A 27250-nucleotide genomic window follows, 5' to 3' on the forward strand; every position below is an offset into this window, starting at 1 on the left:
ATCACTGCCCACTATGGAGAAAATCAAGTCGTAATGGTGAGCTCAGAAAAAAATCCAAACTGAACATCCTAAGTTAGGTTTCTGCCAAGTGCAGGGCCTCTCCGCACCACTGTCAGGTCCAAACATCCAATCAAACCTTTAAACTAAGGACCCTCTACACCATTCGGCTCCAACTGCATCTGTACCTTAGACAAGTAATTCACTTGCCCTCTCTTCCTCCTGTTAAAGGGGATAACACTGGCTATGTCAAGAGTAGCCAAAAACGTTAGAGCCAATTAATACTTGTTCAATGAAAAATGAATGAGCAGTAAAAATAACTAATTCAAAAGAGCCTGTCAGGCAAAGTGGCTCACACCTGCAAACTTAGCTTGGGAGGCTGACATCACAATGAACTCAGATGGCCCAAGGGACAAAAAAAAACACGTAAGACTATCTCACTAGGCACCAGTGCCTCGTGTCTGTCATCCTAGCTACTTGGGAGGCTGAGAGCTGAGAATCATATTTCAAAGAAAGACTGGGCAGAAAAGTCTACCAGACTCTTATCTTCAATTAACCAGCAAAATGGAAGAGGTAGAGCCGTTGTTCAAGTAGTAGAGTGCAAGCCTGAGTAAAAAAAGCCAAGCCAAGCAAGAGTGCAAGGTCTAAGTTCAAGATGTAGTACTGGTAAAAAAAAAAAAAAAAAAAAAAAAGGATGAATAATAGAAACGACAAACATAAAAGAGCCTACCTGGCTCCAGTGGCTCATCTTACTGAGGGGGGAAAAAAGTGAGAGCGTATTTCAAAAATAATCAGGGGCTGGGAAGGTGGCTCAGTGGTAGAGCACTTGCCTTGCATGCATGAGGCCCTGGGTTCAATTCCTTAGCACCACATAAGCAGAAAAAGCCGGAAGTGGCGCTGTGGCTCAAGTGATAGAGTGCTAGCCTTGAGCTGAAGAGCTAAGGGACAGCGCCCAGGCCCAGAGTTCAGGCCTCATGACCGACATAAATAAATAAACAAGCAAACAAATCAGTTTTTAAAAAAAGGCTGGAAGCTGGGTGACCGTGGCTCACACCTGTAAACCTAACTACTCAGGAGGCTGAGATTTGAGGATCCCAGTTCAAAGCCAGCCTGGCGAGGAAAGTCTGTGAGACGTTTATCTCCAATAAACTATAAGAAAATCAGAAGCAGCACTATGGCTCAAGTGATAGAGCGTTCACTTTAAGCTGAAGAGCTGAGGGACAGCACCCAGGCTCAGAGTTCAGACCCCATGACTAAAAAAAAAAAGGCTGGAGGTGTGGCCCAGTGGTAGAGCACCTGCCTAGCAAGCTTGGAAGCCTTGAAATGTGAACACGAATACTGTCCTGTCCAGAAAAGAACCTAGGGCTGGGAATATGGCCTAGTGGTAGAGTGCCTACCTAGCATGTATGAAGTCGGGGGTTGGATTCCTCAGTACCACATACACAGAAAAAGCCAGAAGTGGCCCTGTGGCTCAAGTGGTAGAGTGCTAGCCTTGAGCAAAAGAACCCCAGGACAGTGCCCAGGCCCTGAGTTCAAACCCCAGGACTAGCAAAACAAACTCTGAAGCCTGATTTATGGGATGCAATTAATGAATAAACAATCAAATGAAAGATGAAACCATGACTTTCTCTCCTCATCCCATCATCCTTTCTGTTTCCATTCCTTTCTGCCTTGCCTGTGACTTAGCAACCAAGCCCTGCATGTATGTGTGCAGGTCCCTGTCCGGTCATCAACGTTTAACCTTGTACATTTTTCTCTACCGAACCTCAAGGCACCTGAGTGGGCAGGAAACAGTTCCCCTGTCACAGATGAGGAAACTGAGACCTGGACACAACATAGCCTCCGAACTCCAGGAAGATTCTAAGGCAAAGAGAATAACCAACACAGCTCGGGCCAAGCCAAACCTGCCAAACATCCTGCAGGGCTGGTAAGAGGGCAGGGGAGGGAAAGGTCCCGGAGCTTAGCGGGAGGGAGGAGGGGGAGCTATTTGTTTGGGGTCATGTGGGAAGCCCATTAAAAAAAAAAAAGGAAGGGCACAGAACCCAGGGCTGCGCCCTCCCTGTCCCCCACCCGCGCCCGGCCCAGCCGTGCGGTTACCGGGTCACTCGCTCGGGTCGTCGCCAGCGTCCAAGCTATCTGTGGGAACAGAGGGGCCCAGGCTGGGGCCTGGGGGCCTGGGGGTGGCCGAAGGTGGGGGGGGCACGTGGAGGCCACACCGCAGACGGCAAGCGGAGGCATGGGTTAAAAACGGGGCCCAGGGGGGACAGCGGGCGGGGTGCGCGGCCTGGGCAGAAGCAGCGGGTCCCTGGTGAAGGCTGGTCTGGGAAGTTGGGGGACCGAGGGGCACTGGGGAAAGACCGCCCAGGCTGGGCCTGGCGGGGGGAGGTGGAGGGGGGGACACAGCGGTCACGGGATGGGAGTTGGGGACGCTGGGGGAGAGGTCAGGACAGGAGCAAGGGGTACACAGGGGTCACAGAGGACCTGCCTCAGAACCGGAGACGCCAGCAAGGTACAAAGTAGGGCCCGAGCAGAGACATCCGGTCGAGGGGCGCCGGACTTTGGGAAGGCCACCCAGGCCCCGCCCCCGCTCCGCCGTCACTCACCTCGGCTGGCTCAGCCCTGGTACTTCCTCCTACTTCCGCAAATAAATGCGTCCCCAACCACGTGAGGGCTCAGCTGCCGCTCTCCACCAATCATCAGAGTCCATGCTCCAGGCCGTCGCTGTGGCCCCGCCCCCGACCCACGTGCCTGGCGCACGAGGATCGGTGGGGGCAGTGTTTCGCCATCTTGTATAACCGCCCAATGAAAAGGGCTTCCAGTCTCCGAGGGCGGGGCCAGGAGAGCGACAGGAGCCAATCGTCGGAGGCTGTGGGAGGCCATGTCTGAGTGGGGCGGAAGTTCCTTGTGACGGCCTGTTGACAGACATGTTGGTGAAGGGTAGGAGTCTGGTACGAGTGCTCTCTGCCCTCCTAAAACCGCCTTAATGACAGCGCATAAAGATAAAAATAAAAGCCAACAAAGGCAGAGGGCATAACAGGGAGGAACCTGCTTCCATTTTTCCCAGATACTTCAAAGCTAGGCTTGCCAGATGTGTCCTTTTTTTTTTTAAAGGCCTCTAGTTGAATTTGAATTTCAGGTGAATAGCCAATAATACATTTTTTTAAAAATTTCTTTATTGAGATTAAGTGATCACTTTTTTTTGGGGGGGGGGGTCGGTTGTGGGGTCTGAACTCTGGGCCTGGGCTCTGTCCCTCAGCTCTTCAGCTCAAGGCTAGCGCTCTACCACTTGAGCCCTAGCACCACTTCCGGCTTTTTCTGCTAACGTGGTGCTGTGGAATCGAATCCAGGGCCTCAAGCATGCAAGGCAAGCGCTTTACCACTGAGCCACCTTCGCAGCCCTAGTGATCACATTTTTAATCTAAGTAAAATAGTGCTAACAGAAATGCTCATCACTGGCAATCATATCTAAAGATGATCTCAGGAATACTCATAAATTTCTGGATATATTTGGGCATTTTTAGTAGAAATTTGAGCAAATGAATTCTGAACCTGAGAGGGTACAGTAATACAACTGAGATAAGTTAGTTCCTGCGCCTATCTAGAGTGGAATTTCAATAGGTAGCAGATTAATAATGCTGATAGTGTGCATTGGACAGAAGCCAGGAGATGAGATTTTAGTCACATGGTTGACTTGACAGAGCAGGCCAATTCACCAGATCTAGTTGACCTTTACTTTCCCTAAGGATTCTGTACCCAGGGATGGATGCATGTGTTACACTGCTATCTGTCCAAGTAAGATGCTGGTGTCATTCTAGTCAACCAATACCTTCCAGACTGCAGGCCACCAATGGGGACTATCCTGAGATCTTTAGTTACAAATCTACAGGGTGGAGCCAGATGACGTAATACTTGTAATCCCAGGCCTCAGAAGACTGAGGCTGGAGAATCACAAGTTTCTGATTCGTCTGGGCTATGCAGCAAGACTCAGTCTCAAAAGTAATAATAATAAAAAAGGGAAGGGTGGGGAAGGGAAAGGGAAACTGGAAGGGAAAGAAGGGAAAGGGAAAGGGGCAAGAAAAGGAAAGGATCTGAGCACCAGTGCCTCGCATCCTAGCTACTCAGGAGATCTGAGGATCATGGTTCCAGCCAGCCTGGGCAGGAAAGTCTATGAGACTCTTATCTCCAATTAACTACCAGGAAACCAGAAGTGGAGCTGTGGCTCAAAGTGCTTAGAGCACTAGCTTTAAACAGAAAAGCTTAAGGACAGCACCCAGGCCCTGAGTTTAAGCCCAAGTACCAGCACAAAACACACACACACACACACACACACACACACACACACACACACACACACACACACACACACACACACACACACACACACAGAAAAATAGAGTGGATTTTTGTCTTAAACACTTCTGATGAGGCATCCTGGGACCATCTTTCCTTGTTCGTTTTCGTCAGTCATAGGGCTTGAACTCAGAGCCTGAGCACTGTCCCTGAACTTTTTTGCTCAAGACCAGAGCTCTACCACTTTGAACCATAGCACCATTTCTGTTTTGTCTGGTGGTTAATTGGAGAGGAATCTCCCAGACTTTCTTTCCCAGGCTGGCTTTGAACCCTGATCCTCATATCTCAGCCTCCTGAGTAGATAGGTTTATAGACATGAGCCACTGGCACCCATCAGGACCATCTTATCAGAGTTTTGGGGCTGTATGTGAATGGCTGTGTATTTCACCATTGTCGTGAATGTAGAGAATTAGAGGGTGATAGATACTGTGGAATAGAAGCAGGGATGAGACTCAGGGAAGGGTTGCCATTTTTGTACATGATCCTCAGAGCTCAGCCACTGGTGCCTGGCTAGATTTTATTTGTTGTAGTGCTGGGGACTGAACCCACAGCCTCACACATACTATGAAAGTATCCTACCCCTGAACTACACACACCTCTAGTCACTGCAGGTTTAGAGTGGACTGAAGAGGGGGCCATTTAGATAAAGACATGATAGAGCCAAAGGAGGGAGCTAGAAGGACAAGCTGGAGACCAGTGATGCCCGGGGACACAGCACATGAACACAGGCGTGTTTTATCTCAGGAAAAGCAAGGGGTACTGAGGCTGGAGCAGAGTGAGAAAGTAGGGATGTACTAGGCCATGGGCTACAGGAATGAGGAGAAGGGAGAGAGTATAAAATATTGTGGACTGTTTTAAGATCTGTTTGACTTTCACTCCCAGGGTACTAGGGAGCCATGGAAGGTTTCCTAGCAAAGAAGTATATATTGGGTATATATTGCATCAGAACATGTTTGTTCTGTGAGAGCAGATGGTAAGGGCTAGGCAGAGGGCAGAAGCCAGGGAGGAGGGTCGCACAGAAGTGAGACTGTGGTACAACCACCTTTCCATTTAATTATAGCAAGGGAATCATTCCAAGCCGGGCATAGTGATACACATCTGTAATCCAGGTACTCAGGAGGCAGAGGTATGAGGATGTTGGTCTAAGGCTGGAGAATGAGGAAGATCTTATTGAAAACTGAACTAAAGCAAAAAGATATGAGGGCATTAAAAACGAAGAAGAGGAGGAAGAGGAGGAGGAACAAAATTGTTCATCCCCCTGCCCCTACTCAGAATTGAACCCAGGGCCTCACACTTATTAAGCAAGTGTTTTACTTGAGCCTCACACACTTTTATATATATGGGTTTTTTTTTGTTTTTGAGAAAAAGTCTTTGTAACTTTTCCCAGACAGGCATTAAACTCTCTCCTTCCACCTCCACCTTTGGAATAGCTGGGATTATGGCTATGTACTACCATACATGATCTTGCAAATGAAGTGGGTTTGTTGTTGCTGTTTTTTTAATAGAGCCATACCAGCTATTTATGTTTTTATCCTTTTGACAATGGCACAGTTGAACAGTCATGACACTAGCTGTTTGATATGCAAAGCCTAAAATATTTCTACAATCCTAGTCATTTTCAGGAAGAATGTTTACCAACTCCTGCTCTTAAATTAGGTTCCGACCTATGTGCATCTGATCATGTAAAATAACACTTACCAAAGTGAACTCCAGGAAATGGAAAAAAAGGGTTTTTTTCTTTGTTGCTGTTTTTGTTTCCTTTTCTTTTTTGTCTTATTTATCTGTCTTTTAGGGGAGGGTAAGGGGGGCACAGAAAGGGAGGGACAAAGGATACTGTGTTGAAAATGAACTATCCAACCTGTGGATGGGGAAGGGAGGGAAAAATAGGGAGAAAGCAAGGGAAGGGGTGACTTTGTCCAAAAAGAAATGCATTCATTACTTGACTTATATAACTGTAACCTCTCTGTATATCACCTTTATATTAACAATTTAAAAAATTAGGTTTTGAAGGTTGAATAGGAGTTTTCCAACTAACTATCCAGTAAGAACTTTCCAGGTGGGAGAAACCATGTGAGGAAAGGTCAACATCACGAGACTGCTTGGGTTGTTTGGGGAAGTGCAAGGGACTGAACATGGCTGGAAACTTCCATGTGAGCGGGTGGGCAGCCAGGATTGGGACCTTAGTGTGCAGGCAGCAGGAGCTTTGGCAGGGGGACAAGGCAGGAAGCCATGTGGAAAACTCTCTCTGCTGCTTGGGAGGGGTTACTGCAGGGCACAGAGTTGAAGAGGCAGCTGTATGGGCTAGACCCCATGATGTGGCTTCTGAGGCCATGGGGCAGGGCCCTGGCCAGGAAGGAAGCAAACGCAGGTGACTTCCTGCTGAGGCAGCAGCACATGCCTTCCCCATGCCTGGGGAAAAGCCATCCTGGCTAGGAAAGGTGGGACTTCCTGTTGTTCCCCCACCCACCCCTGCCCCTTTCCATGCTGAAGGGCTCAGTTCACTGTCTGTGGGGCCAGAAGCCAGAGCAGAACCTGTGTCCTGACACGCAGGTGGGCAGATCACACAGAGATATGGCACATGCGCAGTGGTCAGCCAGTGTCTTGTGTCTCAGGATGAGGTTATTCAGCAGTTCTTGGGGATCCGAGTGTACAAGGCCTTTGCTACTCAACTGAAGCCCAGTGTGACAAGTACTGGAGACCAAGAGGAAAGGGTTATTTGAGCCGGGAACATGGTGGCTCATGCCTATAACCCTAGCTACTCAGGAGGCTGAGATCTGAGGATGGAGGTTCAAAGCCAGTCCAAGCAGGAAAGTCCATGAGATTCTTATCTTTAACCAGCAAAAAGCCAGAAGTGGAGCTGTGGCTCAGATCAGGAGGTAAAGGGCTAACGTTGAGTGAAAAAGCTCCGGGCCAGTGCCTGGGCCCTCAGTTCATGCCCCAGTACCAGCACAAAAAGAAAAGGGGGGAAAAAGAGGAAGAAAGCCAGACAAATATGTCATGATTTCAGGCATGCTATGCTCTCAGAGCGCATGTCACCACACACCTCCAGTCACCAAGGCGGTAGTGTTAGGAGCTGTGGTCCTTGGGAGATGCTGAGGTCCTGAGGTTCTGCCATCACCAGTGGGATATCAGAGGTTGATGGAGCCCGATTGCCTCCTGTGTCCCAGACACCGAGGCTGCGGGCTTCTTGGGCCTCCCAGCCTCCAGAACTGAAAACACTAAGTTTCTGTTTGCAAATTACCCAATCCAAAGGAGTTAAGGCAGCCTGAAGGACTGAGATGATATCTATAATAGTATAGTCAAAACCATGAAATTAGAGTAGGCCCTGTTCCCAATTGTATCAGATAGTATAGGTAAGGGAATGGTGCAGTAACAAATAGTCCCTCAAGCGCACTGGAGCATCAGCTTTACAAATAAACTTGCTCCTTTTCTACCTTAATGTGTTCTCAAATACTTTTCTGGGACAACATCAGGAACTGGATACCGAAGGGCCAGGCAGAGGCCTCCTCCCTTTTGGAGACCTCCTCCCTGGATCATGGCCAGGAGGGAGGAACTAGAATATTTGCAGCAGTCCCACAGGACTTCCACATGGATTGGTTCTCTTGAGAATGACAGACACAGCATACTTGATCAACAAGAAGACGTGGTCCCTGGCAGTCTTCAGCAGCAAGGTTCTTGAATGTGTGAAACCTGTGACCACATTTTTAGAGATTGCTGGCACAGGGAAAAGAGAGACAGGGTTCTATAGATCAAGAAAAGACAGAGGGCACTGAGTGTGGTGACACACACCTGCAATCCCAGCCCCCAGGTGGTAGAGGCCAGAGGATTAGAGTTTGAGGCCAGCCTGGATTCATAAGGAGACAGTCTAAGAAAGAAAGGGGGGGGGGAGAAGGAGGGAGAGAGGAAGGGAGGAAATAAAGGGAAAGAAAGAGAAGAATAAATCAGACCTCTTTTGATTGTGTCAGAAACCCAACTCAAATTAGTGTAGGAAATAGGCAAAGGGCTAGAAAATAGCCAGAGAATCTTCCAGAATATTCCAAGGAAGATAGATACAGCTAAACAGTAGAGGGCACCAGAGCAGACCCTAAGCAGCCCTCCTTGGCTACTAGAATGCATAGCTGCAGGCATGAAGAACACAGTTCTCACTGATGAAGATGGATTGGGGTCTCCTTCCTCTGCCTAAGTGTGTGTCCACCTCCCACCAATCAGCTCTGACCAGGAGAAAAGGAAGAGAGAAGGAGGAGGAAGGGAGGGGTGGTGGTGGTGGTACTGGGCACACTGGTCCATCCAGTAGGTGACGAAGCAACTTCTAGAGCTGTGAGGAGTTGGGAGGCCTGGGTGATGGGTGAGAGGGCAGGAAGAGCAAAGTCTCTAGGTTAGAGCGTGGGATACCCAAATCACCGAAAACATGAATTACCTACATTCTGTCCTGGTGGTCCCTTGTGTGCCCCAGATCTTCCTGTGAGTCAGGGAAATAAATAGGTGGTCAGAACGCCAAAGGACTTTCTAGAACACAAATGGTGTCTTCTGCCTTCCTCCTACTTCCACCTGCTCGACCTACTCTCTTCAGTCTAGGTCAAGATCCAAGGTCAACTCATCTATCTGTCCATCCCACCTACCCACCCACCCATCCATCCATCTACCAATCCATCCAACTAACCATTCATCCACCCACCCATCTATCCATCCATTCATCCATCCATCCATTTATCCACCCATCCACTCCACCCACCCTCCCATCCATCCACTCACCCATCTATCCATCCATTCATCCATCCATCCATTTATCCACCCATCCACTCCACCCACCCTCCCATCCATCCACTCACCCATCTATCCATCCATTCATCCATCCATCCATTTATCCACCCATCCACTCCACCCACCCTCCCATCCATCCACTCACCCATCTATCCATCCTCCATCCATCCATCTAACCACTTATCCACCATCTACTCACCCACCCACCCATCAATCCAACCACTCAATAAATACTTCCTACACTCCTTCTGTATGCCTGCCCTGTGCAGGGTCCTGGGAATGCAGTGTAGTAAGTTACCCTGGTACAGTGACATTCAAGCTGGGGACGAAGGAAAACCCCATCTGGGAGGATGTGAAAGGAGGAGGTGGAGGACAGAGAGCTCCTAGCTCAGTGTGGCACAGCAGGTGGAGGGCGGGTCCAGAAGGCCTCAGGGTCAATAGGGAGCCATGGAAGGTTCTGAGCAAAGGAGTGGTTAGACCAAGTTTTGGGTTTTTACAAAATTCTCTCTAGCCTCCACCTGGAGGCTAGAGGCAGGGAGGCTGGGCTGCTTGCTGTTGTTCTGTAGAGCGACACCGTGAAGGAAGAGAAAGAGGATGGAGAGAAGGGAAGGTGAGGAGGTGAGGCTGCCAACACTCAGTGAGTGGTGAGCTGTGGGAGCTGAGGGACATGAAGGGGTTAAGGATGGTGGCCCGGTTTCTCTCTGGAAGAAGATGGTATCACCAACTTGGTAGAGACACCGAGAGGGGTGTAGGCAGCAAGGTGGCCATTATGACAATATTGAGTTGCACAGGCTAGGCCAGCTGAGCACATACAAGAGAGACTGGGTGTCTCAGACGCCTCAGGGGCACCTGGAACTGAGACGGGGACCGGACGTCCCAGGGAGAAGAGAGCTGGGCAGAGACGAATCTGGAGGTGGAGTGGGATCAGGCAGGGTCTGGGTTGAGGACAGCCAGACACTTGGAAACCAAGAGGTTTTGAAAAACCATCTCCAAAGCCAGGGACCTGTAATCCTAGCTGATCAGGAGGCTGAGATCCAAAGACTAAGGCTTCAAGCCAGCCCAGGCCAGAAAGTTGGGGAGATTCTTATCTCTAATTAACCACCAAAAAGCTGGATGTGGAGCTATGGTTCAAATGGTAGAGTGCCAGCCTTGAATAGTACACCTTAGGGACAGTACCCAGGTTCTGAGTTTGAGCCCCAGTACTGGCACACACACAAAAGGAGGGCCTCTTCCCAGATTCTCCCTGCCCCCTGTATGGTGGGTTTGTCTACTTCTGGGTTCTGAGCTTGTGACCATTCATGAGTCACTGTCCTGTTGTCCATGAGGAAGGGAAAGTGGAGATCTTCATTGCTGATTTTTTGGGGGGTGAGGGGGGGCGGTTGAACAACTGGCTCCTGTAGCAATAAGAACAAAGCCATCCAAATGCATAGCATGCAGATTGTCTGTACTTAGCTTGGTGCCAGCCATAAAGGAAGTGTCTCATTAATAGCAAGATCATTATTATGATAAGTGAATTTTTTAATGTTGTTGTTAGCATGGGGCTTGAACTCTGGGCCTGGGTGCTAATCCTGAGCTTTTTTGCTCAAGTCTAGAGCTCTTGCAGCCATGGTGCCACTTCTGGTTTCCTGGTGGTTCATTGAGGATAAGAGTCCCATGGACAGGGGCTGGGAAGGTGGCTCAGTGGTAGAGCTCTTGCCTTGCATGCATGAGGCCCTGGGTTCGATTCCTCAGCACCACATAAGCAAAAAGAAAAAAGCCAGAAGTGGTGCTGTGGCTCAAGTGGTAGAGCGCTAGCCTTGAGCTGAAGAGCTGAAAGAGAGTGCTCAGGCCCAGAGTTCAGGCCCCACGACCGGACGGCACCCCCCCCCCCCAAAAATAAGAGTCCCATGGACTTTCCAGCCTGGGCTGGCTTTGAGCCGTGATCCTCAGATCTCAGCCTCCTGAGTAGCTAGGATGACAGGCGTGAGCCACTGGCACCCAGCTATGTTAATTATTATTAATTACCAATAAGAAGAAACTCGTATGAGCCTATCATGGGCAGAGGTTCTTAGAAAGTTCTAGAAGGTGCTGGAAGGTTCTTTTGGTATGGCTCCCATCCAGTAAAAGGAATCACAGAAATGGGGGAGATGGCCCAGTGCTGGATGGCTGCCATGATGGGGGGAGGGAAGTCTGAGGGTCCCAGGGTCAGGGCCACCAGAGGACATCCCCCTGGAGGGCCGTCCACCCCTCCTGTCACCATGCTGGGAAGGAACTCAGGGCCCCTCAAATGCCAAAAGGTCCACAGGAGTTACATCCCCAGGATCCTTCCTCGGTAGGGAGGCAGTCTCCCCAAGCTGGCCTGCCATCTTCCCCAGAGGAGGGCGGGAGAGGGACCACTACCACACAGGTGGCCTTCATCTGAGAGTCTAGTTTGATTGAAAAACCACTGGCCTAGTCCTGTGCTCAGTCTGCACGGGGAGACTGAGGCTAGGCAAGAGGAGTGTTCCCAGCCCTGGGGTCAGCCAGGAGCTGTCTGAGCTGCTGAGCTCAGCTTGGATCCAGCCTGTCCCTGCTCCTGGGCACTTGTCACAGAGTCGGAGCCCCCTGGGGAGCTGGCAGGCGCTGCTGGGTGGTCTGACACCCCCACCCCCACCTAGGCAGGCTGTGCAGGCAGAAGGCGGGGCCTCTCCAGAAACTGGAAACAAGGAACCTCCCTTGGTGGCAGGTGAGGTCTTTGACTTGGTGTGACTCAAGTCACTCACCCATGGGGAGAGCAGGTTTTATGGAAGGAGTGTCACTCGCTCATCTCTGTCTAATCCAATATTATTGATCTTTCATTATATGTTAAGCACGGTGCCAAAGGCTTGTAGGTGTGAACTCATGGCATTGTTCCACATATTGGGGAACAGGCACTACAGGCAAGTCTACAGAGCAGGAGGGGGGGGAAGGGGAGGGAGGAGGGGAAGGGGAGGAGGGAGAAGGAGAGGGGGAGGGAGAAGGAGAGGGAGAGAGAGAGATGAGAGGTTGAGGGCTGGGCCAGAAGCTATACCCAAGGTGAACTTGATGGTCTCTACTTTCAAGTTTTTGTCCTTGGTGGTGGTACTAGGGTTTGAGCTCAGGGCCTCTGCACTTGGTAGAGAGGTACTCTACCACTGGGCAATGTCCCCCCAGACAGCACGTGTTTTCTTTTGAATCATGATATAGTTTTGAATTTTAAAAAAAATTTAAAGAAAAAAATTAGTCATTTTGTGTGTGTGTGTGTTTGAATTCAGGTTCTTACACTCTTGCTTGGCTTTTTCATTCAAGGCTTGTGCTCTACCACTTGAGCCACAGCTCCACTTCTGGCTTTTTGTGGGTTAATTGGAGATAAGAGTTTCATGGGCTTTACTGCCTAGGCTGACTTTGAACCATGATCCTCAGATCTCAGCCTGTTTAGTAGCTACGATTACCCTAATCAGTGAGTTAAAATCTATTATCACCAGTTATATGGATGCTAAAACTGTCCTGAATTTGGCCAATGGGAGTTCCTTCAATCTAGAGAGCCCCCTACCGTGTATGTGAAAGTGTGTGTGTGTGTGTGTGTGTGTGTGTGAGTGTGTGTGTGTGTGTGTGTGTGTATGTGTATTGGTTGTGGGGTCTTGAACTCTGGGCCTGGATGCTGTCCCTGAACTCTTCAGCTCAAGGTGAGCACTCTACCACTTGAGCCACAGCACCACTTCCCGTTTTCTGGTGGTGAATTGGAAATAAGAGTCTCATAGACTTTCCTGACTGAGGAACCATGTTCCTCAGATCCTCCTGAGTAGCTAGGATTACAGGCATGAGCCACCAGCACCCAGTTTGACCTCAGCTCTTGAGAAGCCTGGAAATAAGGCTGGAGAAGGCAGATAACTGAAGTTTCTAGAATGGAGAATTTTGGAGAACTTTAATACACCAAGAGGTGCCTTGCGTGGCTCTCTTAGCTGTGCAAGCTGATGGCAGAATGCAGTTGGTTTCAGTGCTTTCTCTTGCACTCTAAGACTTTTCTCTAATTGGATCAACATCTGGTTACCTGCAACACAAGTGAGCCATCACATACAACATCCAAGGCCTTAGTGGCTTGTTCCTGTCATCCTCGCTACATAGGAGTTCTGAGGACTGGAGGGCTTGTTTGAAACCAACTTGGGCAGCGAAGTCCACAAAGCTCCAACTCCAAAAAACCAGCAAAAAGCAAGGCTGGTGATATGGTTCATGTGGTAGAGCACCAGTCAAGCAAGTAAGAAAAGCGAGAAAGAGGCCCTGAGTTCAAAGCCTAGCCTGGCAAAATTAAAAAAGCAAAAATCCACTATCATGGGGATAGATGTATCAATACCAGATGGACCAAAGCCCAGAAACCTGAAAGCCTACCATGAGCACTGACATGAAATTAACCTTCACAAGGGAAGAAGCCTTTCCATCCTGCACATGCGCAGTAGAGAAAGAACTCCAGAAGCAATTGTGCTGGGGTGATGATGCTTCAGGCAGCAAGAACAGCCACAGCAAAGACAAAAGAATGAACTGCAGCCCTCCCCATCTTGCCTTCAAAGCAGCTTTTCTAGGGTGAGAGCCCCCAGCCACTGGGTCTAGCCTTCCCATTGTGCTGCCATGTTCCCCTGGTTAGAATGCACCCCCAAACCTCTGGATCAGAACCAGAACCTGAGTCGAACAGAACACAAGGTCCCACAGTCACAAAGCAAGTAGTAAGCAAATGCACATACTGTATAGACATACAAGAGTGACAAGACTAAATGTCAGGGTTCAAGACTCCGTTAGCCAGGAAGGTCAGGAAAGGCCTGCCATCAGCAGTGACATCTGAGCTGACCTGAAAGATAAGACAGAGGCCAGGAGATCCGGGCAAAAGTGGCTCACGCTTAGCTACTCAAGAGATTGAGACCTTAGCCGGGTGCTGGTGGCTCACGCCTGTCATCCTAGCTACTCAGGAGGCTGAGAGCTGAGGATCCAGGTTCGAAGCCAGCCCGGGCAGGAAAGTCCGCGAGACCTGAAAACCGGAAGTGGCGCTGTGGCTCAAGCGGTAGAGCGCTAGCCTTGAGCTGCAGAGCTGAGGGACAGCGCCCAGGCCCAGAGTTCAGGCCCCACGACCCACCACAAAGACAAAACAAAACCCGAAGCCTTTAGACGCCGGAGCGGAGCTGGAGGCGGGCCTGGAGGGGTTCGGTGGTCCTTCCCCGAGGCAGAGACGGGGCTGGATTTGGGCCGATCTGTGCCCAGCCCCCGTCGGACCCTCACGGGGGGGGGGGGGCGCACGAATCCGGGGCTCACTGGCACGAAATGCCATTTAAAATCGCGGGACTGGAGGAGGGCACCCGGACGGAGGGTGGAGGTCGAGAGGAGGAGAGGCCCGGGACCGTCGACAACACCCACGCGGCGCCCGCGCGCCGTCACGTGAGCGCGCGCAGCGACCGCGGGGGACCGGCGCGGAGAACCCGGCGGGTGGCCGAGAAGGCTGTGGTCTCGGAGGCGGGGCCTGTGTGGGCGGGGCCTGGGCGGGGCGGGGCCTGTCTGGGGGCGGGACTCATGCCCCGAGCGGCCGTTTAGGGGCCCGCGGGGGGGGGGGCCGGTGGCCGGGGCGGTGACGTCACCGCATGACTGGGTTTTTATGAATGAAAGGAATCCTGTGAGTGAGTAATTCCGGGAAGCTCGCCTTACAACTCGCGCGGCTCCGGCCCCTCGCCGCCCGCCCCACAGCAAAACTCGGCTCGGCGCTCCCCGAACCCCGCGGTTCGGACCGGAGGAGAGACCGAGCGGAGCTGCGGGCGGGGACAGCCGCGGGGACGGGCGCGGGAGCGCGCGTGCAGGGGCGCCGGGCCTAGCGGGCCGAGAGCGGTGAGGAGCGCGGGCGGGGACGGGCACGGGCGACCCTCCCCGCGAGGCAGGGTTTCCGCGCCCCGGGTCCGCGCCGGCTCTGTCGGCGATCCGGACCGCCGGCGAGCTGGGGCGGGGTGGGGCGCGGGGAGAGCAGTGGGGGGGGGACGGGCTTTCCCGGGGCTCGGGGCCGGCGGAGCGGGGGCGCGGGGTGGGGGAGCAGCGGGCTGGCGGCACCCGCGTCCGACCGGCGGGGGCGAGGGCGGGGTGCGCACGTACGTGACTCGGTGAGAACAGTCCCTGGACCGGCGCCCGCGGGCCGTGCGTGCGCGGTTTGTTTACGTCCGCGGGCGGCGTGCGTGCGTGTGTCCCCTGGCGGGCGTCGCGGGCGTGGGGGGGGGTCCCGCCGGGGCGTGCGTGCGAGCGTCCCCGCGCTCCCCGGAGGCCGTCCCCCCGCGTGCCCGTGTGTCCGCAGGGCCCGAGTCCCGGAGGCTGCACCCCGCGGTCACCGGGCCTGGGCACCCTCGCCGCCGCCAGCGGGGACCGTCACCAGCCGGACCGCCAGGCTCTGGCTCTGTCTGGAGTTTCCCAGGGCTGTAGCCGAGTGACCCCAGGGCTCGTCCCGCCCAGAGCCAGCAGAGTAGAGGTATTAAACAAAAAATCATCCCCAGCTTGGCTGGGGGTGAGGTGAGGAGCCGCCCCTTCACCAGGTCTCTGTCACCCGGGGTTTCTCACTCGTGGGGAGAAGAGTTCCTGGGGGGCGGGGGGCAGTTCTTCCCAGAGCTGACCATGCTCTTCATCTCAGGAGAAAAAGGAAGAGCCAGGAAATCCCCCACCCCCACCACTGCCTCGAGAGGAAGGATCCCAGCTCCTCTCTGCGGGCGGGCGGGCGTACGGGGCGCACCTGCTGGGTGGTGGAGAATAGGTGGGGCTGGTTGCCACCCTCCTGGGAGTTTCAGTTCACAGGTGGGACTAGTTAGACTGGACCTATCCCAGGACTGTGGGACCCCGGAGTCTGGTGGAGAACTGGGTCAGCTGGCAGCGGTGGACCAGGCAGGGACAGCAGGCAGTGGGAATCTGTGATCTTCCTGTTCTGGGCAGGGCAGGACAGACCTAGTCCCCTGTACCTAGGAGTCGTGGGGAAAGTGCAGGCCTGTGGATGGGCTGTGGAGGAACCCCACTGTCCAGGTTGCTACTTGGTCCTGTCCTGTCCTTCCTAGAGGGCTACCAAGTCACGGGAGGGGGCGATTGATCTGGCTAGGGTGGCGATCCAGTGATCTTAGAACTTTGACCCTTTGAGCCTGTGAGCTCTGCTAGGGCAGTTGGGACCCTCAGTGTCCCTTATCTACAGGAGGAAGTTGGCAGCCTTCTAGGTGGCTGGCAGAATGGCAGGTGGAAAGGGAAATCTGGCAGCCAGTGTACACAGCCTATTTTCCAGAACTGTGGGAAAGCAGGACCTGTGCACGTGTGCATGCGTGCGACACACACACACACGGAATTTGAGTAAAGGGGGAGGGGGGGAGAGGGTTGGGCCACAAGAGCATAGGAACCAGGCAGGCCTATCCACAAACCTGGGCAGGAAACATCTCCCACTGGGGCCAGGGGTCAGGAGATAGAGGAAATGGCTAGTTGGCTCAGTCACAGATGGAAAGTTAGCACTGAAAGCCTCAACCTCCCTTTGGATCCCTCCCAGGCCACTGGTGTGGTCCCCTCAGAGGCTTGGGCTTTTGGTTTTTTGTTGGTTTTTTGTTGGTCGGTTGTGGGGCTTGAATTCTGGGCCTGGGTGTTGTCCCTTAGTTCTTCTGCTTAAGGCTAGTGCTCTACCACTTGAGCCACAGCACCACTTCCGGTTTTCTGATGGTTTATTGGAGATAAGAGTCTCACAGAGTTTCTTGCCCAGGCTGGCTTTGAACCTCGATCCTCAGATCTCAGCCTCTTGAGTAGCTAAGATTATAGGCGTGAGCCACTGGCGCCCGGCCAGAGGCTTGTTTTTAACTTTTTAATTTTTAAGATTTGAACTCAGAGCCTTGTGCTTGCTAAGGAGGTACTCTGCCATTTGAACCACAGGCCTCTTGAATGATGCTTTCGGCCTTTCATTGCACTTAGGCCTCTGTGGCAGGCCAGGTGCTGGGGATACGATGGATAACCAGATAACCAGATCCAGAGCCGGACCTCTGGGAGGTGGGAGGAGCCACAGGGATACATGCAAAGCCCCAGCTGAAAGGATAGCAGGCATGAAGCAGAAGTGCATGGCAGGGCTCTGGCTTAGCCAGAGCAACCATGGAAGGCTTCCCTAGGGAGGCATCCAGTGAGAAGTCTGGTGGCTTGGTGACTGTCCATGAAGCCCTTGAGGACAGGGATGTGATTCCTCTTTGGGCCTCTTTGGGTCCAGCACAGAGACTGACATACAATAGGTCTTGGATGTTTGATGACTGAAGAAGTGAGCACAGGCTCGGTAGCACTGAAGATCTTCATGACATGTGGAGGAAGAGCTGGAAACAGGGAGGTGGGAAGCCTGGGCACAGGCTGTAGGATTCTTGCAGGAATTCCCCAGAGTGAGCTAGTCCTGCAGGGACCCCCCCCTCACTCCTACTTTTTGGGTAGCAGTAATCAGGAAATCCACTGTCTGCTCGCTCATTTGTTGGTGGGAGGAGGGAGGCAGGGAGAACAGTCGAGGCCCGGGATTCCTCTGGGAGCTGGTGAGGAGGCTGGCAGCACAGGGTCTTTGAAGCAAGCCAAACATGGTCAGGTTTGTGTCAGAAGTGATCTTCTGACTTTCTTGGGGTTTTGGAGGTGGAGGCAGACAAGACTAGAGGCCAGTGAGGAGGCCACCGTGGTCCTCGTGCAGCTGAAAGAGGAAGTGGTCTCTGGCTTTGCGAGTGGAGAAGCAGGATGGTCAGGACTGATAGTAGGGGTGTTTGTGTTCCCATGCCCCTGCCTCCAGGAAGCCTTCCTGATTTCCTTCCCCTTCTCCTAGGGCCTGTGCTCTGCTGGTGGTTTTAGAGTTCCATGTGCCAGAATCTGACCCTTTTAACTCGCAGCTGTTATTGCTAGGTGGTATCTTAGGCTCAGGAGGCTTGGCATGCCGGGAATGATGTACCTGCAGTCACAGTGAGTGTATGGGTAGCAGAAGCAGGCCTAGCACCCCAGGCCTTGAGTCTCTGCGCTGCTCTGTTCTTCCAGCCTTGTTTCCTTCCAGCAGGCAGGGAGGAGGTGTCCCAGCCGGCACTAGCTGCCAAAATCTAGGCAAACACATTTTTTCCCTCTGTCCTCACCAAGCAAGAGTGAGTGGCTTGGCCCAGCAGCCAGAGAGGAACCCAGGCCAGCAGGAAGGGCTGGGGAGGGGAAGGGGGGGCCAGTGTCTGCAGGACATCTTTGGCCTGGACTGAGGGGCCAGAGAAGGGGATACAGGAGGGACAGGACCATGACTGGGCAGCTCTGCCCCCCTCCCCAGGAGTAAGCGCACCCCTAGACTTTGAAAACTTGTTAGAAAGCTTGAGCCTAGAGGTCAGCTATGCTGGCTCAGGAGGGAAGGAGCTGGGAAGGGGGGGGGGTCTCAGGACCCAGCCGAAGAGGCCTCTTGGCTGGCTTCCAGGAGCCCTGGCTGGAGGCCCAAAACCCAAGGTGAGGGGACGTCCCTTCTGGTGCCAGTCCCTCTGGCACTGGCTGGAAGTGGAGTGGGGACATTCCTGGGCAGAGGGGCCTCGCTGGCTTCCAGGACGCTGCGAGGGGGAAGGGGGAAAGTCTAGGTCTCACAGGGAAGCATGCAGGACAGAAGGAAGAGTAACCCACCAGTCCCACCTCTCAGGCCTCTGGCTGTGTTGAGGATTGAGCCAGTGTCCAGGCTCCATGGATAGAAACCAGAGTTATGTTGAGAAAGATGGGAGAGACTGTCTTTTAGGCTGAGGGGCTGTGTCTCACCAGGAGTAAGTGCTGTGATTGATTAGTGATGTCTGTGCCTGGTGGAGTGGGAGATGTCCTGGGAGTCAGAGCACAGGTAATCCCCCACCCAGTCCAAGCTGACTGGGTTTTGGATATGAATGCTATTATGGTCACCACACTTCTGGGGGCCACTACTGGGGATTGGACTCAAGGCCTCGTGCTTGCTAGGCAGGTGCTCTACCATGGGAGCCCTTTTTTTATGTTGCTTCTTTTCAAGGTGGAATCTCTATCCCAGGGCTGGCCTGGGCTGCCATCTTACTTGTGTTCCCAGTGCTGCTAAGGATGACAGGCATGTGCTGCTGTGCCCAGCCCTTGTTCCCCCATAGCTGGGGATGGAGTCTTGTGTGTGTGTATGTGTTCTGGGGCTTGAACTCAGGGCCCAACGGCTGCCCCTGAGCATTTTTCTACTCAAGTCTTAGCATTCTATTGAGCCACAGCCCCACCTCTGGCTTTTTGCAGGTAAGTCTTACGGACTTTCCTGCCTGGGCTAGCTTTGAGCCATGATCCTCAGATCTCAGCTTCCTGAGCCACCAGCACCCGGGCTGCAACCTTTTTACCCAGGCTGGCCTTGAACCATAATCGCTCATCTCCATTTCCAACTAGCTAGGATTATAGGCTTGAACCCCACTTTACAAGTAAGACCGGGCCCCGGACAGGACAGCTGACTTGAGAGGGACCAGGGTGCTACATCAGGCACAGCACCTAGTACTCAGAATCCAGCACCCAGCAGGCTGTCAGTGGACCTGTGCCGAGAGAGGCCCGGGGTGAGAGAACAGTCCAGAGCAAGGGTGCTGCCAGGGCCACACTGGGATGCAGCATGTCGTTCGTTCTGTGTGGCCTCAGTCCTGGGCTTTGCTCCTGTTGGCTGCGTGACCTTTGCCCTCTGTCTAGCCTTCTCTGGGTGTGATATACATGTCATCAGGGAGACCCGGAGGATGATAGTGTGGAGGGATCAAGACGCAGTCCTGCACCTTTATAGGTATTAACAGTTTCTCCCTATTGGCAGAGCAGCAGCGACTCAGCTGCTGTGTGACTTCAGGCAAGAGGTGCCCCTCTCTGGTGCCCTCTTTGATAGTGTAAGGAGGTATGGCCAGAGGCCTCTAAGGGCCTTCCTTGCAGTGACGGCCAGCTGGAGATGCGGAGTTGGAGAAAGACCAGTGCTGGCGGAGGGCCTGACACCTCCCGGACAGACACTGCAGGCGTAATACTCTGGATGATCTCTGACCTCTAGCTTATACCACATAAAACTGCTAGTGGCAGATACTGATCCCATCCTACAGATGGGAAAGTGGAGGTCCAGGGGAGCCAAGTGACCCAGCCATGGTCCCAGCCTGGGGAGAACAGAGACAGGACTCAGATTCCAGCTGGTCTCCTAAGCCAGTGCTGCCTCCAGGGACCCAAAGTCACTATTTTCTCTCCACTAGGTTGGCTCTGGAGCTCAGCTGGGGCACTGACCAACTGGGTGACCCTGTCAAGGAATTCACCCCACCCCACCCCCTGCCTGTTCTCTGTTCTCTTGCCCCTGCCCTGTGGCCTCAAGTACCCAGGGCTGACTCAGCTGTCTAGATGGACGGCTGGCAAGGAAACAGACCATTACCTCCCCTGGTGGAGGTCAGGGAGGGCTTCCTGGAGGAGACATCTGTGCCAGTCGAAAGATGAGCAGGAGTGAACACGCAAAGTGAGGGAGGAAAGGAGAAGTGTCTGAAGGTAGGAGGTGACCCAGAGGAAAGAAAGGCAGGGAGGGGCAGCTGGAGGGAAGCGAAAGGCATTCCTTATGGCTGGAATGCAGAAGGTAGTGGAGGTGGGGTGTTGGGCAACAGGTGGCATCCAAGCCCTGGACACCCAGGCCTACCTGGAGTACAGCCTGGCTGTCTGAACTCTGCTCTCAGGGGAGTAGGGAGCATGGGAGGTAGCTCTCTGGCTGGGGAAAGATCTGGCAGTTGGCGTGTGGAGGAACACGCCAAGGTGGCACTGCAGGGTGTGGTTGGTGAGATGCTTACAGGTTGGTGGCCTGTAAGCATCTCCAGGTGGAGTCTGGGAAGTCAGGGCAGTCAGGAGGGTCCTGGATTTGCTGAGGAGGAGGAACAGAGTAGGACATAGATCTGCCATGAACAGCTAGGTAGGAAGCCACGGCCTGAGCTCCACAGGAGATGGAGAGACAGACAGGCCGGGAAACAGAGGCCCAGATGTTCAGCACTTTGGGTTGCGGTTCAGAGGCCTCCTCTATGAAGTGGACCCCGCAGCCCACCCAGGATCTGCACGTGACAGCCAGAGGTGCTGGGCCTCACCTGGGACTCCTGCTGAAGCTTTTCCCAGCTACACAAGAAGCTTGTTGGGTTTGGCTGTTTGTTTTAGTTTTATCTTACAGCACTTGGGTTTGAACTTAGGACCTGGCACTTGCTAGGTAAATGTTCTACCCTTGAGCCATGTCCCCCAGACCCTGTTGTTTCATTTTTTAAAAATTTATTGTTATTATAAAGGTGCTGTACAAAGGGGTTACAGAGTACATAAGTCAGGTAAAGAGTACATTTTCTTGGGCTGGGAAATTGGCTTAGTGGTAGATGCTTACCTAGCATGTATGAAGCCCTAGGTTTGACTCCTTAGTACCACATAAAAAAAAAAAAAGCCAGAAGTGGTGCTGTGGCTCAAATGGCAAGAATGCTTTGAGCAAAAGAAGCTCAGGGACAGAGCCTAGGCCCTGAGTTCAAGGCCCAGGACTGGCAAAAAAAAAAAAGGTATATTTTCTTTTTAGACAATGTCACCCCTTCTCTCCCTCTCTCCTAGTTTTTTCTCTCCCATCTCCACCGACAAGTTGTATAATTTGTTTTCAACATAGTGTCTGGTGAGTATGACTGCTGCATTTATTTGCCCTTTGTCCCTCCATTTCTGTTTTTGTTGTTTGTCAGTTATGGGGCTTGAACTCAGGGTTTGGATGCTGTCCCTGAGCTCTTCAGCTCAAGGCTAGTGCTCTACCACTTGAGCCACAGCGCCACTTCCAGTTTTCTGGTGGTTAATTGTAGATAAGGGTCTCACAGACTTTCCTGCCGTGGCTGGCTTTGAACCATAATCCTCATATCTCAGCCTCCTGAATAGCTAGGATTACGGGTGTGAGCCACCAGCACCTGGCTATTGTTTAGTTTTTGAGACAGGATCTTGCTATGTAGCCCAAGCAGGCCTTGAACTCACAATTGTCTTGTCTCAGCCTCTTGAGCGCTGAGGTTACAGGCCTGGGCTACCACAAGGTGGCTCTTAAGCCTCTCCCAGCACCAATGCTTTAGCAGCTGTCTCTGCCAAGGGGAATCTTTTACATTGACAACTTACTGTCTGTCCCTATCCTTTCATCTGAACTGCCAGCCCTGCTCTATGGGCCAGATGAGGCTGGGAAGTTCCAAGAGGCACCTGACTGTCCCCACTTTTGCCCGAGTCACTCTGAGAATTCTACTAACACTGGAGCCCCTGCCCTGGTCAGACAGTCTAATCCTGGGTATCAGCAAGCATGAAACATGTATGTGAGCAGTAATGTGGCAGGAGATTCTAGGGAACATGAGAGTAGAAGAGGGACTGGGCGGAGTTCAGAGGCAAACTTTGAGCCAGATGCTTAAAGTCTCAAAATAGTCCTTAGGGATCATTTAATTCACATTTCTCTTAAGGAGACTGCACATCCTCTGCGATGAGTAAGCCATTCATATTAATGATCTTTCTCTGGGAAGTCTGTTCACATCCTTCACCCTGCTTCCTGTTGAGTCTCACCTACCTGCCAGCACAATGGTACCAGTGGCTCAAGCTTGTAGGCCCATCTAGCTACTTGGGAGGCTGAGATCTGAGGATCATGGTTTGAAGCCAGCCTAAGCAGAAAAGTCTGAGAGACTCTTATCTCCAATTTACCAGCAAAAACCATGAAGTGGAGAAGTGGCTCAAATGGTAAAGTGTTATCCTTGAGTAAAAGAAGTCAAATGAAAGCACAAGGCCTAAGGTCAAGCCCAGTACTAGCATGAGTGCAAGCACACACACACATGCAAACTTAGAGACTATCCTGAGAACAAGAATGAGGGGCAGAGAGACCTGCTCAAAGGCCCTGAGGAGGGGCACAGGCTGAGGTCTCTGAGATGGAGGAGGGCATGGCTGGAAGAGCCAGAGGAGCCATGCAGGTGCTGTAGTCAGAAGGGCGAGTTCTGGGGGCACTATGTGGGACCTTGCAGTGGCTGTGAGGACCTGGTTTACTCCGTCCGACTTAACAAGGGAGTCATAAAAGGGTCTCAAGATTGGCACCACATGATCTGATGGACAGCCGAAGGCTCTGGGTCATCCTGGGGAAAGGAAGGCATGGCCCTCTCAGAGGCACAGGTATATGGGGCACCGGGTCTGTGCTCTCTAGCCCTCCAGATGTTGCTATGAGAGTAAGAACAGTAAAGAGCAGCAGGTGCAGAGCCATGAGGCTGGAATGCCCATTTCAGGAGGCCACTGCGGCTGAGTGCTGGTGGCTCACGCCTGTGATCCTAGCTACTCGGGAGGCTGAGATCTGAGGATCACAGTTTGAAGCCAGCCTGGGCAGGAAAGTCCATGAGACTCGGGGAGGGGGGGGGGGGCGGGGAGAGAAGCTGTGACTCAAGTGATAAAGCGTCAGCCGTGAACAGGCCCAGAGTTCAAGCTCCAGTACCAGCACCCTAAATAAAAAAAGGCCACTATGCTGGACCCTTGTGTTAGAAGGAAAGTGCCCTTGAATGCCAAGGTGTGTGGAGCTTGGATTTTACTGTGGATAGAGGGAAAAATAACCGAATGAACCAAAGTGACCCGAGCTCCGTTCTCCCCTCTAGGTCTTCAGACCCGAAGACTGTGCAAACATGTCTGTGGATCCCCTGTCCAGCAAAGCCCTGAAGGTGAGCCGTCTCCGGGGCCCCAGTGCCTCCCTCCCGCTCCCCTCCCCCCACCCCCGGGCCTCCACACCCCAACTTCCCCTTTCCTTCCCGGAATCCCGAGGGTGGTTCAGACCAGGCGGACCCAAGGCAGGTCCCTTCCCTCCCGCCTCCGCCGGCTTCCCCATTCCAAGGTGCTTTCCGGGGCGAGGCTGGACGAGCCGCGGGGCGCCCTGGGGGTGACCTCTGACCCCAAGTTGGGCTGCTTTCCCCTTTCTGGATTCCTGCTCGCTGAGGACCAAATCCAGCACCGTCGAGGCGACCGAGGGGGCGACCCCCGGGGGGCGCGGGGGGTGGGGGGAAGCGGTGCCCGGCACGGCTGCGCCCGGGCCCAGGCCCCGCGGGCGGGAGGCAGTGCGGGCCTCAGTTTCCCCCGCGCCCGCAGGTCAAGCGCGAGCTGAGCGAGAACACGCCGCACCTGTCGGACGAGGCGCTGATGGGGCTGTCGGTGCGCGAGCTGAACCGGAACCTGCGCGGGCTCTCGGCCGAGGAGGTGACGCGGCTCAAGCAGCGGCGCCGCACGCTCAAGAACCGCGGCTACGCCGCCAGCTGCCGCGTGAAGCGCGTGTGCCAGAAGGAGGAGCTGCAGAAGCAGAAGTCGGAGCTGGAGCGCGAGGTGGACAAGCTGGCGCGCGAGAACGCCGCCATGCGCCTGGAGCTCGACGCGCTGCGCGGCAAGTGCGAGGCGCTGCAGGGCTTCGCGCGCTCCGTGGCCGCGTCCCGCGGGCCCGCCACGCTCGTGGCGCCCGCCAGCGTCATCACCATCGTCAAATCCGCGCCCGGCCCCGGGCACGGCCCCGCCCCAGGGCCCGCCCCCAGCGCAGACCCCGCCCCCTGCTCCTAGTGCCCGGCCCCTCCCCTCCCCAAGCCACGCCCCCATACCCCGCTCCTTTCCCAAGTGCCTACAGGTCCCGCATCGCTGCGGGTCACACATTCTCTTTCTGGGCTCTGTCTTCCTCTTTCAAGCCCCCCCTACCCCGCCCCTCGACTCGGACCTATTAGCCCTGGGGAAGGGCAATCTGGCTAGGAGGGTGGGATATCCGGGGCCATGGTTCTCTTTGGACTGAATTCAGCCCTCTCAGACGGGGAGGAATGGGATTTGCAGCCGCTCTGGAGGAGCTGTCTGTCTGGAAAAGGGAAAGCACGTCTCATTTTGGAACCGGCTCTCATTGTGCCAATACACCCTCCCAATCCTCCCAGAACTCACTTGTGGGGCTGTCATGCTGGGAAGCTACACTGGAAGACACCTTCCACATCTGTTCTGGGCCTGGGACGGGTGACTTTCCAAAGCCAGGAGAGGCCTTCATATGGCCAGTGGAGCCCAGTGGAGATGGGGAAGCTGTCAGATGGGCCAGTGCCCAAGGCCACATGGATCAGTGATGGAGCTAGAACCCAAAGCTTGGCTTTCTCACTGCTGTCCTAAGATTCCAGCCCTGGATTTCAAGGGGACAATAGACAGGGACTGAAATAATTTGGGAAGATCCTTTCTGGCCGGGAGACTCCGTAAGGCAGGGGAAGAGAAGCCGAAGGAGAGAGAAGGTGACACAAAGAGAGGAGTGGGAAGGAGCTGGTTTGGCTTATCCTAGGGCTCTCCCTGTAGGCAGGGTGCCCTGGACCTGGCCAGCCAAAGAGAAAAGGAACAATGGAGGTGACCACCGTGGCATTCTGGGAAACGGGGTGGGTACAGATCCTGCGGTTCCCAAAGCTGAGATTAGGGGTCTTTGGGCTTCAGAATCCCCCCAGAACCCTTGAATATCCACTGTAGTGGGGGCTGGCCACTGCCATTGATTGCCACTCTCCTGGGGAGCCCAGCCCCTCCCCAATACTGTGTACAAGCTGCCCAGTCCCACTGTTTTATTTATTGCACAAATCTAAGTTATTCTCCTCAGCCAGAGCCCAGTTCCTGCTCTGAGGGAAGTGGCATGGGCTCTGAGCTGGACTTTATATTTTATATCTGCAAAGAAATCACATTTATCTTATATTTACAGAAAACCAGATGGTGACAACAACAAAGAACTTATTTTTAAAAACTGCCCGGCCCCCAGAAGTTATTTATTTTCTGACTTACAGTGAGCCATTTATCTATCTTGTGCATTTTGTAGGCTTTCTGAATAAAGTCAAGCTCTCTTTCCACAGAGAAGTGTGTCCTGGACTCTGTTGTATTCTGAGTGAGCTACCCAACATGCACCAGCCAGGATCTTCCGTGGGTGGGAGGCTGAGCGGGTCATAGCTCTTGCAGCAGGGTGGGTAGAGGGTGGAACAGGGAAACTGTCCTTCCCTGGAGCCTCCCTAGAGGCTTCTCCATGCAGAGAAAAAGTTCTAGATTCAGAATAATCTTTCCAGCACTTTCACACAGATTTGATTTTCTCCAGCCAAGTTAGAAATTGTTTCTCCATGTTCTAGAAGGCTCAGGAAGGTAGGGACAGGAATAGCTTCCTGGGTTGGAGCCTGCAGACCTATCTTAATCTTGAGCTGACTCTGTCAACCCTCTGCCAGGGCTCCTGCACTGTCCTCCCACCCAAGAAGTGGATTTGGTCAGGGGCATCAAGGTTTGAACTTAAGTGTGTCTTTTCTTTAGTTGTGGAACTTGGGTAACTTTTTGCATCCTCAGTTTACACATCTAAAACTGAAGGTGCTCTATTTATTTTTTGGTGCTGGTCCTGGGGCTTGAACTCAGGGTCTGGGTGCTGTACCTGTGCTTCTTTTTCTTTTTCTTTTTCTTTCTTTCTTTTTTTTTTGTCAGTCATGGGGCTTGAATTCTGGGCCTGGGCGCTGTCCCTGAGCTCTTCAGCTCAAGGCGAGCGCTCTACCACTTGAGCCACCTTCCCAGCCCACCTGTGCTTCTTTTGTTCAAGGCTAATAATGCTCTACCACTTGAGCCACAGATCCATTTCCAGTTTTTTTTTTTTAGTAGTTTAGTGGAGATAAGAGTATCATAGTTTTCTGCCAGGGCTGGCTTCCATCTGCAATCCTTAGGTCTCAGCCTCCTGAGCAACTAGGATTACAGGCATGAGCCACCAATGCCCAGCAAGGAGCTATATATAAAATAGCAGAATAAATGTTTAGGTCTAACAGGCCTAGAGGACCATGTGTGTGGCTGGGCAGAGAGATGGCAGGCTGGAGAAGTGTCAGGATTGGAGTGTGGGGAAGGGCCAAACCACGTGGCTTGACTGAATCTGAAGGGCTTTTTCCCTCTCAGGTTGAGACTCTGCCAGGACCCAGTCCTGAAATGCTGAGCTCAGGCTGGAGGCGTAAGCAGCAGGAGGCTCTTGGACTATTTACCTCCAGGTTACAGGCTGGCTAGGAATTTCCCCCACCCACACTACATTCCTGAGCACTAGGTCAGCAGCTGGCCAGGCCCCAGAAAAGCATGCAAGCTGAGAGCAGGTGCCCACAGTCCAATATACCCCCAGACCCCCGGCCTTGAGGGTCCCAGGACAGGGGATGGGCTCAGGGATGCAAGAAGAGAG

The 27250-nt window shown here is 53.2% G+C and overlaps 2 protein-coding genes across 12 annotated transcripts in view; one reads left to right on the top strand and one right to left on the bottom strand.

The window, feature by feature from the left end:
* The window catches only part of Pla2g6 (phospholipase A2 group VI), a 35602-nt gene extending 32971 nt beyond the window's left edge, over positions 1-2631 (bottom strand). Inside the window, exon 1 of one of the 6 annotated variants that reach the window (XM_069999509.1) lies at positions 2601-2631. Coding sequence is in view for 3 of the 6 variants with exons in the window: in XM_069999505.1 (XP_069855606.1) it covers positions 2095-2235 (141 nt within the window). In the remaining 3 variants the exon portion in view is untranslated. The other 5 variants (XM_069999510.1, XM_069999511.1, XM_069999505.1 and 2 more) reach the window with 5 other exon arrangements.
* Positions 1706-25914, top strand: Maff (MAF bZIP transcription factor F). 6 transcript variants are annotated; one of them, XM_069999515.1, is made up of 4 exons: positions 1708-1924; positions 21652-21709; positions 23682-23744; positions 24166-25914. In XM_069999515.1, the coding sequence occupies exons 3-4, from the start codon at positions 23709-23711 to the stop codon at positions 24622-24624; spliced, it is 495 nt and encodes a 164-aa protein (XP_069855616.1). In that variant the 5' UTR covers positions 1708-1924; positions 21652-21709; positions 23682-23708; the 3' UTR covers positions 24625-25914. The 6 variants fall into 6 exon arrangements, with proteins under 6 accessions (XP_069855621.1, XP_069855616.1, XP_069855618.1 ...); XM_069999517.1 differs by lacking the exon at positions 1708-1924 and adding an exon at positions 14713-14737; XM_069999514.1 differs by lacking the exon at positions 1708-1924 and adding an exon at positions 14763-14946.
* Positions 25915-27250: the final 1336 nt, after the last annotated feature.

This window comes from Dipodomys merriami, unplaced genomic scaffold (genome assembly GCF_024711535.1).
Source record: "Dipodomys merriami isolate MVZ:Mamm:240054 unplaced genomic scaffold, mDipMer1.0.p SCAF_55, whole genome shotgun sequence".
Taxonomy (NCBI): domain Eukaryota; kingdom Metazoa; phylum Chordata; class Mammalia; order Rodentia; family Heteromyidae; genus Dipodomys; species Dipodomys merriami.